This window comes from Periplaneta americana, chromosome 16, assembly GCF_040183065.1.
Source record: "Periplaneta americana isolate PAMFEO1 chromosome 16, P.americana_PAMFEO1_priV1, whole genome shotgun sequence".
NCBI lineage: Eukaryota > Metazoa > Arthropoda > Insecta > Blattodea > Blattidae > Periplaneta > Periplaneta americana.
The window spans coordinates 10,628,528-10,652,936 of NC_091132.1; the positions used below are offsets into that span (position 1 = coordinate 10,628,528).

The 24,409-nt window shown below is 39.2% G+C and overlaps 1 protein-coding gene across 2 annotated transcripts in view; it reads right to left on the minus strand.

Annotated features, from left to right (window-relative positions):
- Positions 1–3,579: 3,579 nt before the first annotated feature.
- The window catches only part of LOC138716549 (polycomb group protein Psc-like), a 136,458-nt gene continuing 115,628 nt past the window's right edge, over positions 3,580–24,409 (minus strand). For both annotated transcript variants that reach the window (XM_069849708.1, XM_069849709.1), the window contains exons 6-9: positions 20,152–20,215; positions 14,792–14,893; positions 8,734–8,814; positions 3,580–6,798 (exon numbers count right to left, since the gene is read on the minus strand). In XM_069849708.1, coding sequence (XP_069705809.1) covers positions 4,120–6,798; positions 8,734–8,814; positions 14,792–14,893; positions 20,152–20,215 — 2,926 coding nt within the window. In that variant the 3' untranslated portion in view covers positions 3,580–4,119. The remainder of the gene's footprint in view (positions 6,799–8,733; positions 8,815–14,791; positions 14,894–20,151; positions 20,216–24,409) is intronic.

Here is a 24,409-nt window from a genome sequence, read left to right on the forward strand (position 1 = left end):
AGATATCAAAACACTGATTTCTACTACTGCCATACACAGTGAATACATTTTAAGATGAACTTTAATTCAAATGAAATTAAAATTACTAAACTTTCTTGTCATCAGACAACTCGAGATATGACAACGTTGTTACATAGCTATTCCACGCGGAGATGATATCGGCACGTCAATTACAAAGGCTAAAGCATCATTCGTAGAAGTATGATCCATCCCCTGTGATTTGAATGACATCATAATGAATAAACAAAATCTTATCTTCTCTCTTCAAAGAAAAACTTCGTCTTTGACACCGGCTGGGTATTAATTGAACGCTCCGACTATACTAGCGACCAGTTCGTTAAACTGTTACCAAAATTCTCCGTAAGGCTCGTACTTTCAAATATACTGCTGACAGCATTAAGGCGCTGAACCAACTTCGAATACCTCGCCACTATGTGGCAACGGAGCTTCGAGTGAGGGCGACAACATATTACAGCTGGTTTAGTCGTTTGAATTACTGAAAGCGAATACAAATACATCGAACTTATTCATCGCTGAGTGCTCATTGCGCCACAAATAGTTTCGATGAGTTGACAATGACTGTTGAGATAAGAAACGACTTGGACTAAATGTGTGGTAGATATCTGTGAGCATTTTAACACAGGCTATTTTGTTGGTGCTGAGTCAGTCTGTAGGCTACACTGAGAACATTAGCCTACTCACATGCGGGACGTTGTACTGAAATTCTATAGCCGCATTAGGCAGAAAACATCGCTAGGTCATTAGTCACGTGACGATGAGCAATTTCGATTAGATTTTCTGGATACTTTTGAATGTATGCAAGGCATGAAGTTGCCGTTAGTTTTGAGATTAAATTATATTATTAGAAAATAGTTCAATAAATTAATGAAATTGTTGGTAACCTTACAAACATTGCCAATTAATTATTTTACCTGCAATTTCAAGATTTGTCATCCAATTTTCGGTTTTCAGTTACGTTATGTATCGCTTTATTAAATTCACACTCAATTTTTAAAAATTCCGTCATCAACAGGACGTGAACAAATCACAAATCACGATTACAAATCTAATTTCAAATGCAATGGAAAACATGGCGTTCGATTCCTCATCGAAGCATTACTCATCGCAGACTTTACGCGCCTTCGGCAGACGTTAGGCCATCGATTAGTATTTAACTGAATGCGGCCAATGTAAACATTATAGATGCTCAAATGAAATAATTCTTAGAACATCAAACTTCCCTTAAAAGATCGTATAGGGAAGAAAACTGTACACGACAAGGGGCCCGCAGTAAAAATTTCGTGTTCCTAGCAATAAAACTATGAGAGTCTTTATATTTTCAACATGAGGAAATGTGCTGGAGAAAAGCGCGAGAAACCAGCTTTTAAAGTTTGCACGCCTTCAAATTCAAGAGTGTAGCTATTTAAATATGACGCAATTCTTATGTTTCCAAGCCCGCAGAGTAACTTACCGAAAATTGCCCAACACATAGGCTAAATAAGAGATTACTGATTCACTAAAATAAAAGCTTGAGATTTTTGATCGAAAATGACCAAAATTTCATCCGTCTCTTTTCTTAAGTGTCTGCTGTAACCTGTGAAACTTGTCAGTACTTTCCTACCTTATCCTCCAATACAAATCCAGAAGGTGTGGATTGCATAATTGCAGGTAGAAAGCGACACAAACCCATTTTCTACCTCCTAAATTATCTTGGGCGATATGTGGCCGATATATTTTATCTCATACACGGACAAATTCTTTCACGTAGGCGTAATGTAAATCTTCGACATGGAACCTCAACTTCGCTTTTTTTTCCAAAGTATGTCCATGTCAAGCATTTTTGTCATCGCATCGGGTTCGATTCTTATGCTGGACAAGACAGAGGATGAGAAATTTTCCCAGGGTTCTCCAGTTTCCCTCAATTTCACGCATTTAATTGAATCAAAATTTCCATTTCTTCATTCTCTTCATTTCATTTTATTTTATTACAAACATATAGCGAATAAACACGACCAGTTAAACCCGTACTATCTCTGTAAAAAAAATAATAACGTAACAGGACCAGTTGGGGACGCCCAGATGGCGAGACTGGCAGGTATATAGTTTATTTATATCTGGTGACTGTTAGAAAGAAGCATTCTTGACAATGGAACCTTCCGAAACTCCTTGCAAAGCCAGACGTGTGTGTGTGTGTGTTATTAGGGCAGCTTAAATACATAAACATTAATGCCAATATGGATTGCAATGCACAAAAGGTGGTTTCCAAAAACAGCGCAAGACCTGAATTTGACCGTCTTCTTTTAGCCAGGCTGTTTGAGCAAACGTGCTTTTATTTCCTCATCGGTTAGATATAGACCTGCAGACCAAATACAAAAATTATATCCTCCACCATTTTTTATCGTACTGGATTACTACTGACTGGTACAACACAACAGTTCACAGCAGACGTTGATCTAGTCAAATTGTGGGTTATTACTCACCAACTTGCTTCTCTGTAATGTAAGGTGTGATGCAACTGGTTTGTCTTCGTTAACGACAAGTAGAAATGTTACTCAAGTAAGAGTACAACGGATTATTTTAGACTATTTTTCAAATCTATTTTGTTAAATGTTTCACAGATTTATTGACAGTTTTTCTTTACAATATTTATCTCTGAACAAACATTCAAGGAGGTTATGACGTGATACTGTGGGAGGGTTCCTGTGAGTCACCTCACAAACTTGCAATCCTCTCCTACAGAGTTAAGTCACTTCGCCCCTCCCTCCGTGGGATTTAACGCACAAAATACAGGCTTTTTCAAAAGTGAGAGTTACGGTAATTTCAATAATTGCTGTTATAGAATCTTGACAATGCTGACACCGCCTTATTATGCCAGAAATGGAATTGCTACAGCAATGAACTTACACTCGTATGTTGGTCACTTGACATAGACCAATCATATGCAACTAAATACTAGATATCAACCAATCAGGGTCATACTACATAATCGCTCAGCTATTATTTCCTGTTCCCTACCGATCAGGCGTAACGAACACGTGTGCAGTGAAACAAGCGCTAGATTCAAACAACAATATGGCGGCTGAAAGATTTGGTCAAGTAACAAACGAGGAAATAAATTAAATCGCCAGGCTCAGCCTCAGATCACCGAAACGAATAGAAAATATAATATATTATACAGGATGTCCCAAAAGTCTCCATATATAGGAAATGCCAGTTCAAAATAATAATCACACTTAGTCACTAACAAGGACTTGTGTAATAAGACAGGATCAGAATGTTTAAGATTCCACATAGAAAATACCAAATATATCAACAATTAACATTTTTGAAAAGTCCCTCTACAAATATGTCCAACCTTTCAATAGGCACAATGAACATCTATACAAGGTGTCTCCAAATTAGTCCGACAAACTTTGGGATCGGATAGATTACCTTTTAAAAACACTTTTTATTAAGGAACAAATGGACTGCTGTATAGTGGGCTCAGATTGCTAATTTAATACTGCGGTCAGTGTTTTTCCTTTTCTTTTTATTTGATTTGTTTGTGCTTTTCGAGTGAAATGAATAGTTGTAACTTTATTGATTTGTTTATTAAATTTATTAATTAATTTTCAAATGACATATAACCTCAATCTCGTTCTCTAAAATCATCCAACCGAAGGGTTTCAAGTCAGACGTGACTATCCCACTATATCATAAAAATCAAGTTTCTTATCTTATCACACATTTTTATCTTACTCTACCTTGTGGTAAGCATGGATAACTGCTTCCTTAACTGCTGAATGCTTCAATTGTGAGATCAAGTTTCGCAGCATATGGATTTAACCGTCCGCAATTGATGTGCATTAGTCATGTCTGGTTTGAAGTCTTTCAAGTAATAACATACAACCTTGTTGCACTGCAGCGAAATATCGCAGCCTTTTTGTTCCCTAAGAAAAAAAGTTTTAAGAAAAGATTATCTATCAGGTTCCAAAATTTGTCGGTCTAATTTAGAGACACCCTGTGTAGCTCAAGACTTTGGCCTTAGGTACTTTCGCTACTCTTTGATTTCTAACACAACGGAGTAGGCAAACCTTGCTCTTCTTCTGCTTCACAGCCCAACGCTCTGGGGATTCAGTGCTATTTGCGGTGATGCTGGGCTGTGGCGTTGTTGTGGAAAGGGTAGAAGGCGGAATTCCTGCTGCCCTGCTGGTGTTGCAAGGTCTTCATGAAGTTCTCGAACTTCTTGAGGGCATTGGCGTCGCTGAACCAGTCCATGCCTGCAGACGGATTCTGCTTCCAGAACCGCTGCATCTCCAGCTGCTGGCGGTACATCACGGCTGCGGGGGACATCATGTGTGAGGGATGCGCCTCGAGCCCCGCCCTCGAGCAGCCCGGCAGCATGTCTGCGGGCGGAGAAGGCGACGACGACGACAGAGAAGAAGGCCGCTGCTGCTGCTGAGGAGGAGGATGGCCTGAGCGATGCTGGGGCGGCATCGGTATCCGCAGCTGAGGAGGGGGAGAGCGCACCGGGACCGACATGACTGGGAACGGCGACAAGGACGACAGCGGCGACAACGGCGGGGCAGGCGACGAACACTGCTGCTGTTGTTGGAGCTGCTGTTGCTGCTGTCTGCGCGCCAGAGTCTGGGCGATGGAAAGGATCGAGTGCTGCTGCGGCCTCCGTGGGGACGCTGAAAGATCCAGAACTCCGCTGTTACTTTGTGCTTCGCTTGAAGCTTTCTTGACTGCCGGGACGTGCACTCTGGAGTTATTGTTAGAATGAGCTGCGACGGGAGTCGACGTGAGGGAAGTCTTCTCAGGTTTGGGGCACGCGGGTACCGGAACGTGAGGCGTCGTGGCATCGGGCTTTTGGACTGAAGGCTCAGATTTTATGGTGATAGGCTGGACATTATTGAAATGTTTTGACGAAACATTGTTCTGAGAACTGTGCAGAGGTCTTTGCACGGAAACGAAAGTCAGTACTTTGTCACCCCTCACAATGTGTTTATTATTACTTTCTTTTTTGTTTAGCGTATTATTGATGCGCTGGTCTGCTGCAACTGCTTTTGGAGTTGGCAGCTGAAAGTGGTTCTTACTGTTATTTACATTGTTGATCGACGTCTCAGTCTTCAAACCCGTTTTTTCTGTCGTATTTTGCAGCTTCTGAGGCGCAATGGAATTCGGAGCGTTTTGGTTTTTCCAGTCTCCAGGTTTCTGTTCGATCAAATGGTTATTTTCAGCGTGTGTCCGTGACTTCTTTGGAAGAGGCTGATTATCTTCATGTTTGGCATTAACTAGAGTGTTATTCTGAGGATTATTATTTGGGTTCAAAGACGCAGGTTTTCGCTTCTTAGCAGAGGATTTGTCTCCCAGAGCCCGAATCTGTACCGTGCAAGCCTTCATATCTTGCGGCTTCCTCTGTACCATCTGAGGTGGCCGTTTGATGGTACTTGGACACCGCATTATTTCGTCGTTTTTGCGTAAAATCTGTTGATTGTTTTTGATGACTTGATTATTCTGCTGAGGAACTTTATTGTTGATGTTATTAGCTGTCAGCGTTGTGATGTTAGTGCTCATACCCAGCTTCCCTGCTGATACGTTTTCTAAACTCGTACTGTTGGGCACTTCTTTCTTGACAACATCCTTCTTTTCACCAACCTCCAATTTCTCTTTCTTCGGTGGTGGTTGTTCACTTGTGTCGTGTCGAATGCTAATTTTCTGACTTGCACGACCGAGCTTCGACGTATCTCTTCCTGCTTGTAGCTGACTTTTCGCTACTTTATTAATTTCAGGAACGAGTTTAACTAAGTGGGAAAGTTTCTTAACAGAATTTTGAGAATGATGCTGACTTATCTTCTCCGAAGTTGGTTTGGATTTATTTACAATATTTACACTATTTGCGGCAACTTGTTCTTTCTCTACCTTGACACTATGTTCATCACACGATTTATTGTTATTATTATTATTCTTTACAACGCTCGTAACTGCGGTGCACTCCGATGTCTTCACCTTTTCTGATGTAACTTTATTACTTTCAGATGCGTTAGGCAAAGAAGAAGATTGTATCTTTCTTTTCGTCTCGGGAACTTTTCCGTTTAAATGTTGGTCACATTTTGTAAGCGTACTACTTCCATTAAGGGAAGATACTTTCTCACTTTTGACTAACAGTTTAGAGTCACTGGAAGGTTGCTGTGAGGAGGACTTACTGTCGACGTCAGAAGGTTTCTGATCTAATTCACTGGCAACAGACACTTTACTCACTGTCGATTTGGAGTCTTCGAGGACTTCGTTGGTTGATATCGTTGGTAACTTATGTTCTGACGCCACAGCCACTGTGTCAGGCGAATGTGTTGAGATCCTGTCTTCAGAAGAACCTGACTGCGCAGTTGGCACAACAGGGTGCGGAGATTTGCCGGCTGGAAATATTCTGTTGAGTTTCTTATCACAAGGATCAGTGGTGTGCGTTTCCGAAACTTTGTTATTTGCAACTGCAGGTTTATGTTCTTCAACAGGTTTCTTCTCAGAGAACTGAGAAGTCGATTCAGCAGAAGCCGCTTCTTTTGCGGACTCATTTGATGCTGACACATCGTCGTCTGCAGTGACTGGTTCTAACAAAGAAGCTGTGCACCTCTGTTCCACAGTTTCTGAATTTGTAGGTACCGGTCGAGAATTTGGCAATTCCTGTGCAATGCATGACGTCGCAGTCGTTTCTCTGCTGTCTGAGGTACTTGAAGCTAGGTGGGTCTGTTTCACTGGCGCAGAGGCGATTCCGGGCTTGCTTTTATAAATGCGGTAGAAGAACCTCATCGGGCCATTCTGTAAGAGATATATACATATTTATTAAAAATTGGACATTTCAGAAAAAAACGTTAACAGATAAACGATTCAAAAAGCAAACAACTGAACGTTTACAAGCTGATGGCGGTCCTATCTTTGTTGATTTTTGAGTAGGTAAGTAAATAGTCCTATTAGACGCTAAATCAAATGTCCGGTTTTGTAATGGAGTTCACGTAAGATTAATTTCTACAAAGCTATTATGACAATCTATTCAATGTTGCCAAATGTTACCAGACATCACTAAATCAGGTAAAATCACAATGCTGATACAATAATGATACATTATTTATGACTGACCTAATATTAAAACGTATTTTATCTGGCAACATGAAATTCATTGGTTTGACTAAATAATTTACGATTCATGAGACCTAACCTAAAAATTTAATTTGTTTGATCACATAAAATGATTAGTACGAATTCCGAAAATCGAATATCACTTTAGTAACTTTCGTATCATAAACGTTGGCAGCATCTTCAAAGGCAAATGTTGCTGTCAACGTAACAGTTTAAAAATAACGCCATTTGTAGTATTTGTCAGTACCGAAATTCAAAACAAAGTTCATTAAAAAAATTCAACGTGACAACTAGAGAATCAATAGGCTATAATTGTTTAGCATAATATGAGTGGTTCACAACCAGAGTGGACCAAGACCTTCTGGAATAGTTTTGAGAAACTGAGTCTTAAAGTTCCTGGCTCATACTTAGCAACCTTCAACTTCCATAGGAAATACTGCCTTCTGTGGAGTAACAAATGAGTTATGGACTTTGTTTGTTATGGCAATGAATAAATCTAAGTTTTCTTCATCCGAGATTGTATTAATCCACAAACTGGCCACTGGTGGATTTGGTCCACTCTGGTTGTGAGCCCCTCATATGTAAGTCTTAGTAATCGGGGGGAAATGGTTAGGTTTCACCCTTACGGTATAAAGTAAGAAGATCCGGATTATATATGCAAAATTCACATTGCATACTCCTTGGATTATGATTTTACATACATTAGACGTCAAACAAAAGTAAATTTAGTAGTACGAGAATTTTTTTAGAGTGGTATTCACTTCCTAGTATCATGTAATACTCTGACATACTCAAGAAAAACAATTCTAAAGCAACGAGGGAGAAACAAAAATTACTACTACTGCTCAACAAGGAGGGAAATTTATCTTGTAGTTGGCTAAGTTTGATAATGTTCCAAAGCGCAACGTCGTGTGAATGATGTTCAGGAATCTCCAAGACACGAGTCAATGAATCTATGGTATCGCATGCTTCAGGAAATGGAATCATTTATTAACTACAAGTTTGCCTAAAACAGAAGTGCTGCTGGTGTTGTTATGGCACAATTCCTATAATGTCTGAGATAGCTATGATTGATATACATAAGGTTTGATACGGAATGATGTGCCAGTATGGGCCAATTGCGCGGCATCTAAATTTACCTGACCTGACGCCACACGATTTGTGTGGGGTTTTGTGAAGAACATTGTGCCCAACACCTTACAAGTAGGCCTACTGTTCACCTCAGAGCTAATATAGGCTAATAGCAGAAATAACTCTCGAATTAAACCACACATGAGAAAAGTTAGCTTCGCGTTATGATTTATGTTGTGAAACTATTAAACGAATTCTGTTCACATTCAATATCTAAGAGTCATTTCATCCGGAAAAGATGCACAAGATACATAATTATTTTAAGGGAAATTTAATTTAATTTTATTTAAGAGAATATTACATAATGTGGTGCATTTACTCAAAACTAACTCGTATTACTTCTCCTGTAGCCGAGGAGAGAGTATCGTGTTTGTTAGGCATACTTTATTTTTCACTAAGAGTGGCAAGATAATAGAGACAATTAGTAGCAGGATTGTTTTGATTTATTTTCATGGTTGACAATGACACACAAGCTCGCTCGCTCACCTGTTTCCACGTGTAGATGTAAGCCACGTCCATGAGCGTGTAGTCGTCCGGTAGCGACTCCCGTCTGTGGATCACGTCAACCTGCGGACACAACAAAGAGGAGCTGTAGGCTGCACAGGAGCAGAGCTGGTTCTGCACACAGAACCGGTTGCGTTCCGAGAGCGAAACAAGTGGAATGACATCAATTCGCGATAAGGTTGATGAGGTTGGCATAATACAGCATATTGGAGGGAGAGGCACTGCATTGCTACTTTCTAATTACCCAACATTAAGCATGATGCCAATCCTTGTGGTCATCAGGCCAGTTCTGCGAGGTGAAGTTACGTGGGTGGTTCTCATTCGATCCGACTTCATTTTCCCCTTAGATTAATTACTAGGCCTAATTAACCTATTACTAGAGTTGCGGCCTTTTAGAATACTGACCAGTAGTTTATGAAAATAGCGCATTCTACGGTAGAAATCGTAGAAGAATTGGTAGCACTGGTCAGAAAAGATATTTCAATGCATGTATACTGTTCTCCAACCAGGAGATCAACCGTGACAGGAATGTGCTTACTATTGCGTCATCTATTGGAGCGAAGTGGATAGACAATATTATCGTTATAACGTCAGTTTAAAAACCATGCGCTCTCCTGCATATGTTATTTCCTATATGGAGGGATTAAAAGACCAGGAGATTAACAGTGATCTAATTTTGTAACTAGGGTAGTATAAATATGTGTGTAACAATGTTATTGTTTGTGCTGTGAGAGCGAGCCAACAGAGATACGAGTACCCACGTGTGTGACCTTATGACATCTTATGACATCAACATTCATTCACAGCATTACCCCGCTCCGTTTCATTCCGCAGAGACTTTCTCGTGGTTGGAACACAGTAGAAATTGAAGTATTATTTAATTAAGCGTTACAGAATTATAAAAACCAACGAAGTGCTTTTGTAGGACAGACAAACAGGGCTCTCAGCTGGTTATGAGTGTTATAATTGGTGTAGGCTGAATGGTAATTTGGGCGTGTGTTTAATAGACTATATGAAACAGATATTTAGCTAGAAGTTCCAGACGTGCGGATTTGTGTTATATTTGTCTAAAACAATATTATTGGAGACTGGACTGTAAGTGCCAATATCTTTTAAAATTAGTTTTTCCGAAAAAGAATCTATGTCCCTGGCTCAATTCACCAGGAAAAGCAGGTAAGTCCCATTGTAATTTTATTTACAACCTAGCTTCTCCCATAGATGCACAAAATATACATTACTAGTTGCACAAGAAAGCCTGGTTTCTAGGGTTTTCATTTTAGCACTTACAGACTTTTTTATACCCAGCCTTCAATTACAGGTCACATACATTTTTGTATCAGTAATTATCAATTTACTGAGAGAATGATGCAAGCATACAAAACAAAAGTTAAAGTAATCTTGCACAAACTTAAATTAACGACGCTATATCAACTACGAGGTTATTTAGCGTCGATGAGATTGGCGATAGCGAGATGGTATTTGGCGAGATGTGGCCGAGGATTCGCCATTCTCCTTACAGTTGGGGAAAACCTCGGAAAAAACCCAACCAAGTAATCAGCCCAAGCGGGGATTGAACTCGCGCCCAAGCGTAACTTCAGACCGGCACGCATGCGACTTAACCGACTGAGCCACGCCGGTAGCCTCCAAGCTTTTACTTTTCCAGGAAATTAAACACAGAATAAATATGGGAAATGCGTGTTATTATTCGGTTGAGAAACTTTTATTATCCAGTCTGCTGTCAAAAAATCTGAAAGTTAGAATTTATAAAACAGTTATATTACCGGTTGTTCTTTATGGCTGTGAAACTTGGACTCTTACTTTGAGAGAGGAACATATGTTAAGGGTGTTTGAGAATAAGGTTCTTAGGAAAATATTTGGGGCTAAGAGGGATGAAGTTACAGGAGAATGGAGAAAGTTACACAACGCAGAACTGCACGCATTGTATTCTTCACCTGACATAATTAGGAACATTAAATGCAGACGTTTGAGATGGGCAGGGCATGTAGCACGTATGGGCGAATCCAGAAATGCATATAGGGTGTTAGTTGGGAGGCCGGAGGGAAAAAGACCTTTAGGGGGGCCGAGACGTAATGGGAAGATCATATTAAAATGGATTTGAGGGAAGTGGGATATGATGGTAGAGAATGGATTAATCTTGCTCAGGATAGGGACCAATGGCGGGCTTATGTGAGGGCGGCAATGAACCTCCGGGTTCCTTAAAAGCCAGTAAGTAGTAGTAGTAGTAGTAGTATGAATAACTGATGTACTGTACCCTTATACTCCCAGGTTAATTCACTACATTATGCAAATGTTTAATTACTACGTTTTCATGAAGCATTCAATGAATATGACCCCTCCCCTCAATCCCTGTTTTCATGCATTTTTCGAAACATACTGAAAATGATTTGAATACGGAAGCTGAAGTTTTGAAAGTAGTTAGGGCCTATGTTGGTTAACATGTCATCGACATGTTAGCATGTTGGTCACCCTGTAGGCAATTAAACTTGCGTTTTCTATAAGAAGCATGGGAACTTAATATTCTGGCTGTTAATGTAGAATGGTAATAGGCTTAATGGCTTTTAGAAAATACAAAATATTAGGCCTATGTGTTGTAACACGAGTGTTCAGCATACAATATTGCTCTCGCTCTTGATAAAACAGGTGACACCTCAAACAAATGACGATGGTTCACGCGCTTAGTGTGTTATTAAAATAGTTTTGAATACGATGCAAGTTTTCATGCAACTCAATCCGTATTGAATACGATCCGATCCCACGTTTTAGGTGTATCAACCTTGAGACTCAGATCGTTTTGAGTCCCCGTTTTCATGAAGATTTCAATGCGATAAGCGTATTCAAGTCTATTAGAATACTTAAAAAAAAAAAAAATCATAGTAAACGAGTAGAACATGATTACCAGCCTAGATAATACGAAAGATTTTGGTGGTCCGTGAAAATGAAATATGTGTTTCAAGGGGTCCGTGACACTGGCCCAATTGAGACGCTTTCTTAAATATTGGCTCGTATAACAAGAAGTGACTTTTGATGTGAGTGAATTTCGCTTCGAGCAGTCTCGCTCAGGGTCAGGTTCTTCTGCGAGACGGACGGGGACTCCTGAAGGAAGCTGATAGCCCCAAACTGCCGCGAGATGACGTTCCGCATCGATTTCGCCGACTGTCAGCCAGTCGCCCGTCCCTTCCCCCCGCGGAGATTGAGAACCCAGCAGTAAACCGCACATTGAAAAACAACAGAACAGCGCTGGGCGTGATTCAACCGCTGATGTGTGTACGACTGGCATTAGAACGAGTCCAATTAAAGGCACGGCTGGCGCGTGGGTTGCGTAAAACAAGGCAGCGGATTATGTCACACACACGGCACGAGGCGCTGTATTCGGGACGTCCTGGCTTCTATTCCCAAGGCCGTCTACTCCGAGGCATTTTGTGACTTTCTCAGCCACTCCAGTAAAGTTCGCTATATGCGCTGCCGTAACGAAAGAGAAGCCGCGTTCTTTCATCATGACTGGGGCCACCACGCTATTTAAAGATCAAGTTACGGTGTGTTCAATACACAGTCCAGCCTCTCATCTGCGGGTATCTAATTGTAAGAGACGTAACAATCTGTCCGCAGCCAGGAGGTGTCCTTTATTGGGAAGGATTTTGCACAATCTAACTGTAATTTTATAACTTACTTACTTACTTATTTACAAATGGCTTTTAAGGAACCCGCAGGTTCATTGCTGCCCTCACATAAGCCCGCCATCGGTCCCTATCCTGTGCAAGATTAATCCAGTCTCTATCATCATATCCCACCTCCCTCAAATCCATTTTAATATTATCCTCCCATCTACGTCTCGGCCTCCCCAAAGGTCCTTTTCCCTCCGGTCTCCCAACTAACACTCTATATGCATTTCTGGATTCGCCCATACATGCTACATGTCCTGCCCATCTCAAACGTCTGGATTTAATGTTCCCAATTATCTCAGGTGAAAAATACAATGCGTGCAGTTCTGTGTTGTGTAACTTTCTCCATTTTCCTGTAACTTCATCCCGCTTAGCCCCAAATATTTTCCTAAGCAACTTATTCTCAAACACCCTTAATCTATGTTCCTCTCTCATAGTGAGAGTCCAAGTTTCACAACCATACAGAACAACCGGTAATATAACTGTTTTATAAATTCTATCTTTCAGATTTTTTGACAGCAGACTGGATGACAAAAGCTTCTCAACCGAATAATAACACGCATTTCCCATATTTATTCTGTGTTTAATTTCCTCCCGAGTGTCATTTATATTTGTTACTGTTGCTCCACGATATTTGAATTTTTCCACCTCTTCGAAGGATAAATCTCCAATTTTTATATTTCCATTTCGTACAATATTCTGGTCACGAGACATAATCATATACTTTGTCTTTTCGGAATTTACTTCCAAATCTATCGCCTTACTTGCTTCAAGTAAAATTTCCGTGTTTTCCCTAATCGTTTGTGGATTTTCTCCTAACATATTCACGTCATCCGCATAGACAAGAAGCTGATGTAACCCGTTCAATTCCAAACCCTGCCTGTTATCCTGAACTTTCCTAATGGCATATTCTAAAGCGAAGTTAAAAAGTAAAGGTGATAGTGCATCTCCCTGAATTGGAAAAGCATCAGATAGAAACTGACCTATAAGGACTCTGCTGTATATTTCACTGAGACACATTTTAATTAATCGAACTAGTTTCTTGGGAATACCAAATTCAATAAGAATATCATATAATACTTTCCTCTTAACCGAGTCATATACCTTTTTGAAATCTATGAATAACTGATGTACTGTAAATTTATAACACGCATAAAATTATGTTTATCTTCATTCTTTAAATGAAATTTCTTTCATTCTGAATACAGTAAATTCTTTGCAATTCTGAGCTAGACAGGACCAAAAGAAAGGAAAGTACCATGCAATTTTATGCTATAGTAAGTTATACGCCTACAATACAGTTTATGGTATTCAACTCAAATTGTCCACTAAGTAGTTTATGACGAAGTTGCCTTAAAATAGTCAGTCAGACTGGTTTGTCTACTACATTTTGCAGTAACCACCTTCTGCTCAAAAGTTTCCTGCAACTGCTTCCTCATCACTTCGATTAATAGCAAATGTAATCAATTCCTCCACTGCCTGGTAAGTTGACTTACAGTTTTATAAAATTTTGGGAGGTCAAATCGTAATGTCTTTTCCCTTCACCCACATCCTCACCGCACGCATTGTTAGATGATGGTTCTATTGTTCGTATATGCTTCACAGTCTCACTTAGCCTATTACAAACAGATTTTCCCAACATCTACACTGCTGTCAATTAAGGTGTATTCATTGGCTTCAATGCTCTCATGTCCTGCCTGGTTCAGAAGTCTTTGGATCGATTCCTGCATTTCTTCAGCGTCATTATCTTGTAGCTCGAGTTCGTTTTCGGCAGTACGAAATCCTTCTTTCAGCAAATAGTTCCGAATTGTATCTTTTGCTACATCACTGTAGTCTTCAAAATTAAATTTACCGTTTTCGTAACTTATTAGGTCCTGAAATCCAAGTTCTTTCCACAGTCAAGATGTAAAGCAATGTGAACAGCTGTTCGTGTCCGTAGAGTTGATTTTATTATTAATTCAGGTGGAACATGAAAATCTTTACTTATCCGAGGAGTGTCAATAAGAAGAAGTTTGACTGAACTATTCAACCCCTCTATTACTGTCTGGCTAGAAATTTATCACTCTGTCATTTTATCAGTCTCTCTCTATTTGTCTGACACACTGTGTATTTATCACTCCATTGTGTACCTACTTGTCTGTCAGACCATTTTCCTACTCTTCTGTTAGTTTTTCCATTGTCGAGAGTGGCTTTCACGCACCGTAAAATTGTTTACAGTAACTTGTTTAATAACGTGCTAATTTTAGCCTTATTTATGGGCAATTCTAAAGAGCATTTAAATTAAATGTAATAGGGATGAGTCATTTAATTTCTAGATGCATCTACATTAAACCACACACAGGCTGAGTGCTGGTACTCACCGTGTAGTCTGGCGGCAATTCGTACTTCAGAGTTAGGAACTTCTTCAGGTGAGCAATGGTAACAAGAGCTGGACACCTCAGATATCGCCTGCTGGGTGACTCCTGTGGACAGAAAGAAACAACTCATTATAGCCTATATCACGTTTAAGTCCAGATTTCCTGTATTGTTATCCTACAAGTTTCAAGATCCATAACCTGAAAAAAAAAAAAAAAGAAAGAAAGAAAGAAAGAAAATTTTTATTGAAGGTTGTGACGTAAAAATTAATATTCTCTTCAGCAATATATGGGATTATATTAAAAAAAATTACAAGGTTGGCAAGAAGCCACTACATTTTAATATTCACCAGTATAGGTAGACGTAAAAACAGGTTTCATGTGTCAAGATTGGCCGAGATATGAGAAGAGAAAAGCAATCTTATAAAAAAAAATCGAAGATAATATTTTATTTTGAAATAGTACACTACATGGTAAGTGAATTATTCAAGTGAAACTACCTTTCTTGCTACTAATGACAGCGTCTCTATCCTTTTGGCATCAGACTGAAAGGTCCTGGGTTCAGTCCCGGTTGGTGATGGAATTTTCTCGTCAAAACTTTCAGAATGGCCTCGATGTTCACTCAGTCACCTGTCAAATTGAGTATCGGGTCTTTCCCGGGGGTAAAAGGCTGTCGGAACATGGTGCCGACCACTGAGGAAGGGCGTTTGCGGTAATTTGCAACAAACTTAACCTGTCTGCGTCAAAAATGACAATCCGTTTGCAATATGATTCTGCTGGTTTGAGGGCACGTTTGCAGTGGGTCCTAGACCTCGGTATCACGTGTCCAAGGCATGGTTCTAATTGCATTTATTAGCAAACCAGTGATTTTCTTAACAAATATAGTGCTAATGCATTTTATAAACCACAGCCGCATTTCTCTTTCAGTTTCACTGACTTAGGACTTTTCCACTTCCCTTCCTTCTGTTAGATTTTTTTCCATCCTTTCTTCCAATGCTTGGAGCTCTTTATTACGTCGTTACTTAGAGCCACCTAACTAAAAGCTTTTCCCAAGTCCACATTCAGCTTTTTCGACATCAACTCTTTAGACATGTGCACGGCAGTACTTTTTAATGTGACAATACAGAAACAGAGACCACCACAATGACGATGTACCTAACAACTGCGTAGAAGGTGGATTCGAACCAACGACCACTGCTTCCAGCCAGCGTAGCCTCGCCTTGGACGAGCTTATAGCGAATTATTCCATTATAGTACTTTCAATACTTCACGATGTCTAACCTACGTATAGCATCTTCCCTGAACGGTCTTGTCGCACAGTGACAAAGGCTCTGGCCCCGTTTGTGATTATTTGTCTCTTGTGTCACGACTTCTTCGGCCGGAAAGCAGGCACCGAGAATTTAATATCGCCTGGACCCCCGCAACTCCATTACTCCGTGCATATTTATTAACTTTTACTAGCAAGAAAATGCATTATTATGGCGCAAAGTATCTACTTCGAGATTTACAAATTTTCAGCAACCCTGACATTGCGCATACTGTTTGTCTACCTATAGTAAAAGTATATATTTTTTTTCACAATTTCCGGGGACAAATATCGACATAGGAAAAACTACTTTTAACATTTCCGTTCCTTTGCCATTCACTTGTATTGATTTTACACAATTTAAATAATTAAAATCCTCATTCTACTTACTTATTATTTAAACTACTGGTATTTTTCAGAATAAGAATTTTTGAAGTAGCTCCTCTAGATCCAAATTTACAGCAAATTGAAATTGGTTAAGATAGCGAGCATGGCTCGAACATTTTCTAAACTCATTTTGAATTTTTTTGGGAAGTTCACATCATGTTTAATTCATAAAAAAAAACTCTTTCCACTGAAGCATTACTTCCAGGAAGACACAGAGATAGTTCAATCAACTTCTGGAGTTGTCCACAGGGTATCATTTTCTGAGAGACAAATTTAAAAGTTTCACTCTACTTTGAGCTAAGAGTAGCATTTTCTTCATTCCACTATAGGCTACTATTTTCTCTGAAGTCATATTTTTTTCGAGAAATAAATTTCATCAATACATTATCTTTATCCAGATCAAGGCCATCACAATTAAAAAAAAAAAATAATAATGGGCTCTGTCTTAAAATCTCTCTCTCTCCCTCTGGGGGAGATATCTGTAATAGGTCTATACATTCCATAGATATCTGATCTTGTGAATAGGACCGAGATATTCAACAGTAGGGTGTACTTTCGTAAAATTCACCAGACACACTGAGAATAATTCTGTTGTGGAATAATAAGAACCACTTCTTGTAAAGACGCCAAACGTTGCTTAATTAATGATGGAATAAGTGCATCTTCTTTCCTGGAGTTAAATTTCTCTATCAACCTTAATAAAAAAATATGGAAGACTCGACTGCAGTTACGTCTTCACCTTCAGTTTTGATTATGACATCAAGGCAAAGTGGCAATAGCAACATCATCCACAGCAATTTGTAAGGATCATTAAACCATATTAATCATTAATACTGTAAATCGTCCACTGTTATGGAGTAACGGTTAGTATGCCTGACCGTGAACGAGCGGACCAGGGTTCAAATCCTGGTTGGGACACAAATCACTTGGTTGAGGGTTTTTTTCGTGATTTTACCTCAACCCATTAAGAGCAAATGCTGGGTAACTTTCGGCGCTGGACCCTGGACTCATTTCGCTAGCATCATCACCTTCATCTCATTCAGACGCTAGGTAACCATAGCACGTAAAATAACCATTATGAAAAAGAACACTGTAAATCCGGGGACATCTAGGGACAAAAACCGCAGACATTCCGGGGACAAGCAAAACTGGGACTGTCCCCGGAAAACGGGGAAGTTTGGTAGCCTTAACCTATAGAGATTTCTTCTAAACAGTTCGATGAATAAAAATTATGGACATTTGAATTTGTAACTTTCTTTTGATTAACTCTATATGCATCTGAAGAAGTGAAAACACATCCAACTACAGTAGAGTAGTTACTTGTAGATCTACGGGGATAATGTCGGCATGATAGGCGATAACATGTAAGTTAATATTTTCCTTGGTGCTAATCTTCGGTCAGAAATAAAAACTGATACAGAGTCACTCAATCTAAATTTAATCGAAGTATGACTTTAGACTTCCACAGTGTTCACTGTATACTTTTCGAAGCTACAGTAGCCTACATAGCTATCATTTCCACCGTCAGGGTGGGCAGAGAAAGAGAGAACCTATCTGCTGGATACGTTATCAAGAACCGTTTCCCTCCTCCTGATTCAGTTACGGAGGGCAGGATAGGAGCGTAATACTAGTAGTGTGACGAAAAGATCTGTATCCCATCCCTTGTCGTTCAGAACCGTTGTGAGGTGTCATAAGTATGTTCCGAGAACATTATGATGTCCTTGTTTCTGCATCATTAGTCTCTTCTCAGTCCTTCGATATTCCCCCGAAATGCTTGGGCACGTTGAGATCTGGTGGTGCACCAGCCATTCTGCGTTCCCGAAGAAGTCAATGTCCTGTCGCGTTTGTTTTAAAGCATGCTGATTTATCGTGCGGTAAACAAACCTCCTCAGATTCAAGGGCGTTACAAGGATCTCTCAAAAACAGAAACACTTTGTCTTGTAAAACGGTATTCCTGAAACGTGTAAAAATGAATTAAAGAAGTTTTAATAGCCAAGTGTGCATATATGGATTTGTTTTCTAGGCAAAGGTACTCACATGACCAGCCCTGTGTATGCAACCTCAACGTTTGTAATATTCAACCCACTTGCACAGCAAGTTTAGTTATCACTAATAGGCCTACTTAGAGGTACCGTGTCATATCTTTGAAGGTAAAAATGAGGACATCACATCAATCAGATCCTTCCAACCCATAAATAACATCTAAGGGACACAAATTCACGCTATGAATCAAAGTCGTTGAATTTCAAATAATTAAAATGAACTCAAATGTTTAATATGCTACACGTTTTGATGCCTAATACCTAAATTATTATAATCTGAGTATGCACATAAAATAGGCTACATAAAAACAACAAGAATTAACTTCATTATTAATTAAATTTCAGTCACTCATATTCCACCAGAGTGTAACTTCAATTCAACAGGACAAATAGAACTTCGTGTGGGTCATGTGCGGACTGAGCAGAAAAGCCTTAAGAATAAGGAAACGGAAGTGAAATGGGCTCTGTTCTTCAAAATATTTAGAGTGTCATTCTGAGCTCCTGACTCGTGACTAAAACAAACATGCCAGGTGTGTCGAGAATCTTAGCTCAAAAGCCAAGCATTTTAAAATTAAATCTACAGGTCCAATTTTCGTACATTCACGTTGATTTTGAAAATTCCTTCCGAACGGTAATTTAACTCTTTAAAATGAGGATATTTCCGGGAAAATGAATGCAAGAAGGATGTCTACCTAGTTTATTTCATGCTACGCCACTGCTCCTGAGGCCACTGACAGCACATTCATTACTTGACTACCAGAGAAACGAAGCCATGCGTGACGAGTTAAAAGTGCAAAGCGTCATCACTACAGTTCACACACAGAGGAACATTCGGCGTGACTGTGTGGCCAACCAGGATGTCTCCAGGTGCAAGCTCTGCACTACACGCTACGAGGACCACATGAATCCGGACAAACAGACTCACGTTCTAATCCGTAACACTTTGACAAAAAGCAAATATATGTTAAATAGGTTATTTAAAGACGCTGTATCAACTGCGAGATCATTTAACTTGGGTGAAATTGGTGGTAATGAAATGATGTCGAGAATTCGCCAAAGAATAACCTACGATTCGCCTTTCACGTGGGAAAAACATTGAAAATACCAACTGGGTAATAAACCCAAACGGGATACAAATCCACACTCAACATCAGCCTCGAATGGCGAGTCCAACTTACTTCCAACTGAGCTACGTCGGCAATGTTGCCAACTAATCGCAGAAAAAATATGCCAGATTAGTAAACAAAAAAATAAGGCTTTTTCGTGTGTTCACTGCTAGGAAGAAATTGTTGTCTTGGAATGTAAACGGTACAGGATGTTAAGAAAACAGTAAACAGTTACGAAAAAGATGCAATAATTGAAGAAAAAAAAAACAAAAACAAAAAAAAAAAACAAAACAAAAAAAAACTTAAAATTTGGCATTAACGTCGAAATAGGCATTTTTATGCACTATAAAACCCCTTTATTTATACCTATACTTCTGTGAAAAATGTAAATAGGATATTAAATCTCAAGCCTGTATGTATCAAGGAAAAAAATAGGTTTTTGCCTAAATTCCGCTCTCTAGTAATAAGTGATAATCCGATAAAAAGGCTGATGTTGGCAGCACTGTGTTACTCTGTTTCTCCTACCTCAGACGCACTCATGTCGCTGCCAGAACTTCGACTGGATGAGCACGTGATGTCCTCATCTTCCCTGAAACAGAAGAAAAGTTTATATCAATCTTACATATTAAATACTTCGAAAATAAACACATTATGGCTCCAGGATCCTAACTTTAGTCTACTGATCAGTGTTCAGCTATTGTTCACATCAAACTACATCACAAGCAACTTCCGGTATCTAAACAGATTTTTCAATTTTTTCGTGACTGTGCTGTTAAAGTAAATGCTGTGATAAATTCCCTCAACATCACCATCGTGTTCCATTCCGTCAAGGGACAGACTGTATGTCTCCAATGTTATCACGAAACCCAATTTCTATAGTCCACGTCACCGTTTTTGGTGTGTGAAATAAGTAGTGGGAACGATAAGTACGAGTGTTTTACATTTGCCGCAGTCAGTATGACAACTATGTTGGCAAATGGCTGATGTGACGTATATAGAAAGTGGTATCATTCTCAGCTACACTAGCAACATGCTTACAAACTGGGCACTATATATCTAGGACACACGCCAAAAACGCTGGCGCCAGCTGTAACGCTACTTCGCACCCTGGAAATAAAAAAGTCCTGGAATTATGTGGATAGGACAAAACCTCCACGGATCACTTCACGTTTCAAGTTGAAAAATTAAAGTTACTGACAAACAGTCTACCAAAACCACTCAGTAACCTACTCTGACGACCACAAAACTGATGCGAGAAATGGCTGCGCCGAAGTCTTCAGAGACAGTAGTGTCATATACCGAGTACCTAATATTTGTGCATTTTATGTGGACTGTTTGCAATCAGGAAAGGTATGGCATATACAGGGTGTCTACACCGAAATGCCCTATTTTTATATTGTTCCCAATACCAAAGAAATAAAGACAAGGGAATTTTATTCACAAACATAAGTCGTATGAGGGATTAAGTTTGTAACAAAAAATCATGAACTTCCATGTGAGCCCCTTTGGTAGCACGATGGATTCTAGTCTGTATTCGATTTCCGTCCAGGTCCGCGCCAACATGCTTGGAGAAATGGTACCAATGGCTTCCACAATCCGGACACGGAGGTCTCGAAAGTCCCGCACTTTAGCGGTGTACAACCTGTCCTTCATGTAGCACAAAAAAAAATCCAGCGGCCTGATGTCAAGAGGACGTGGTGTCCAATTCAGGGGTCCATCTCGTCCTATCCAACGTACTGGAAAAGCGCTCCGCACATCCAGCGATCAGTGCGGTGGAGCGCCATCTTGTTGAAACTACAACCTGGGGAAAGGCTTAGAACTGCAGCATGTCCAGGTAGATCATTCTTGTAACAGTCTTCTCTGGTCGTGTTTCTCCGTGTCCGGATTTGGAAGTCATTGGTACCATCCTTAGATATCCTTCGTGTCAACGCAGAGGCTAACGTGGCAGTGTGTATACGTTTTTCTTACAAACTTAATACCTCATACGACTCATACTTGTGAATAAAATTCCTTTATCTTTATTTCTTTGGTACTGAAAGCAAAATAAAAATAGGGAATTTCTGTGTAGACACCCTGTAGGCCTATATTATTTTCTGACACAACGTAACGAAAGGTATAAAAACATCCAGCATTTTGGAGTTAGATACTAGCTGTATTATAAGAGAAGACAAGAAAGAGACACCAAGCTCTGCTTCGGTTACCAAGGCTATCCTAACTTTTGATGCGAATAGACATAAATAAGCGAACATTTAAAAGCAAATAAAACTCACTCTAATACAGACACAGATTCAGATAAAAAAAATGCATAAACAAAGATAGCTTTGTTTAGGCCTAAAGATAAAGATATCCATATGAAAGGTGGATAGATAAGTAGAGATAACGACAGATTTTGGCAGATACAAAGATCTGTAAGCAATCCGTGACGCAATAGCCCATGAAGGGCCCAAGTCGACCAACCGCAGCCGAGTGCTGGCCTCACGTCTACTCACTCCTGCAGTTTGTACCTATAATAATTATGAAACATACTGTACAGTAATATACGTACAGTAAATGACAAAACGCATTCCATAAGGACTTCTACCATAATCTTTTCTAATTAAAATGTTCAGCAGGTACAAATTCAGGTTAACTGAACGAAGCATTTATCGTGGCATTACATACGAGAATCAGCTTCAACGCACACGAGTTGCAAATGCTTCATTTTTATAAAATCAATATCACTGCTTACAAATAATTAAACGATAATCTCCGCTTGTCTCGCGCTGGTGGGTGGAAGATCCTTTGTTTAATATAATACAGTATATCAATGGTGTCATCAATTTGTGCACATGACGCTGGCTATTAAAATGAAGGTCTGCACGTACGTAGGACTAATCCACGATCATGTTCCTTTATATGTCTTCCACTCACAATATTTCCACTGTCGCATTTCATAACGTGCTCTAAGCTTAAGATCTTTACCGTACCACAGAAAATATCACTACAGCTTGAGTTTTTCTTTTTCTCTCTATTCATCTGTTTTTTTCTTCTTTTAGTATTGAAATAAATTGAAGGTTGCCGATGTTGCACACTGTGATGTGTTACTGGCTGTCGCTACGCTTTGTCAAAGCATCTGAGCCTTGCAGTTAAAGAAACATGATCTCCACTTCGCTCGCTATCTCGGGGTCTTTGGGGTCATTTCCTCTTTCTGTTCATTGTTGATATATCGCAGTTCTTTATACTGTAACGGTGTGCCGCCTTGTTTTAGCATTGGCAAGACTGCACATGTGTGCTCAAAATATAATTACTTTATTTAGATTTCTCCGAGAAGTCGTCAATCGTCACTGCCTGCCCTTTCAAAATCCGCTATGCGCATTTAAACTAAAATACAAGATAGCATACAAAACAAATAATACAACACAGAAATACCTAAATAATCACATTAAACATTCAAATAAATATAATTCAACTGGAGTTTACAAATTAAAATGCAATAGTTGCCCACATTTTTACATAGGACAGGAAGATCCTTTCACACAAGATATAATGAACATTTTAAAGCTATAACCAAACCGTACATCACATCAAATTATGCAGACCATATTATCAACAATAATCATGACTACAATAATACAGAAACAGATATGGAAATTTTACACATCACACCAAAAAGTTCACAATTAAACATCCTAGAACAATACGAAATATATAAGAATACAATAGCATACACACAATATATACTTAACACACAATTGCAGTTCAATACGCACACATTATTCGACGTCATAATACATCATAACACACAAACAGCCAACCCCTACCACAGGAACAACACACCCCCACCCCTACCATCGACAACTGCACATCATAGAGTCAGGATCACCAGTGGTTCAAGAGACACTGAAGATGACGTGACATAGCGTTAAAACGGGCCGTCTGTCGAAGGTATATACCTTTTTTAACAAGTTTACACTTTTTTAACGTAAGGCTAAGTAAATTTTTATGGTTTTAACAAAGTGTTAACGAGAACTTTAATCAATGATTAAACAGTCTTTTCAGGAAAAATAAAAACGCATTATCACTTTTAATTCTCTAGATTTTCAAAGCTACTTTGGTATAATTTCTATAACATGAAAAATAATCAAATATAAAATTGACGACTGTCACGTGCTCTCATACGCACTGCACAACTAAAGAAAATCGTTAAAATCTTACAAGACACAAAAAATAAATAAATAAATACTTAATTAAAAAAATTAAATATTACTCATGACACGACCTAAAACAATGTCGTTTGTATTTTATAATAATAATAATAATAATAATAATAATAATAATAATAATAATAATAATAATAATAATAATAAATTAGTATACAGTCTTGTTCCAATTATTACAATGCAAAAGTATAAAAATCCTTTGCCTTAAGTGTAGGTGGTCTAAGCGAGATCTTGATCGTTCAATGATTTCCCTTTCTTCTTACACACATTCGATTATAATCCCTCATCACGTTAACGAATAATAAAGAATGCTACGACACATTCCTATTAATTGAAGATGACGCTCCTGCGCTGGCTAAATGGTCAGATCTTCAGCCTGTCACGCAGGGTTTGAATTCCGGTCCGGTCTGGGTTTTTCATTGAAAAATCCATAGTAACACTTATGGCGGACAAGATCGCTGTTGGGGTTTTCCTCGGGGTTCTCCCGTTTCCTTACATTAGGCATATACATAATTCCGTCAACATTTTTCCATTTCGTCATCGCCATAGCATTCCCCGATCGCCGGCTGGCGACGCACGGAGGG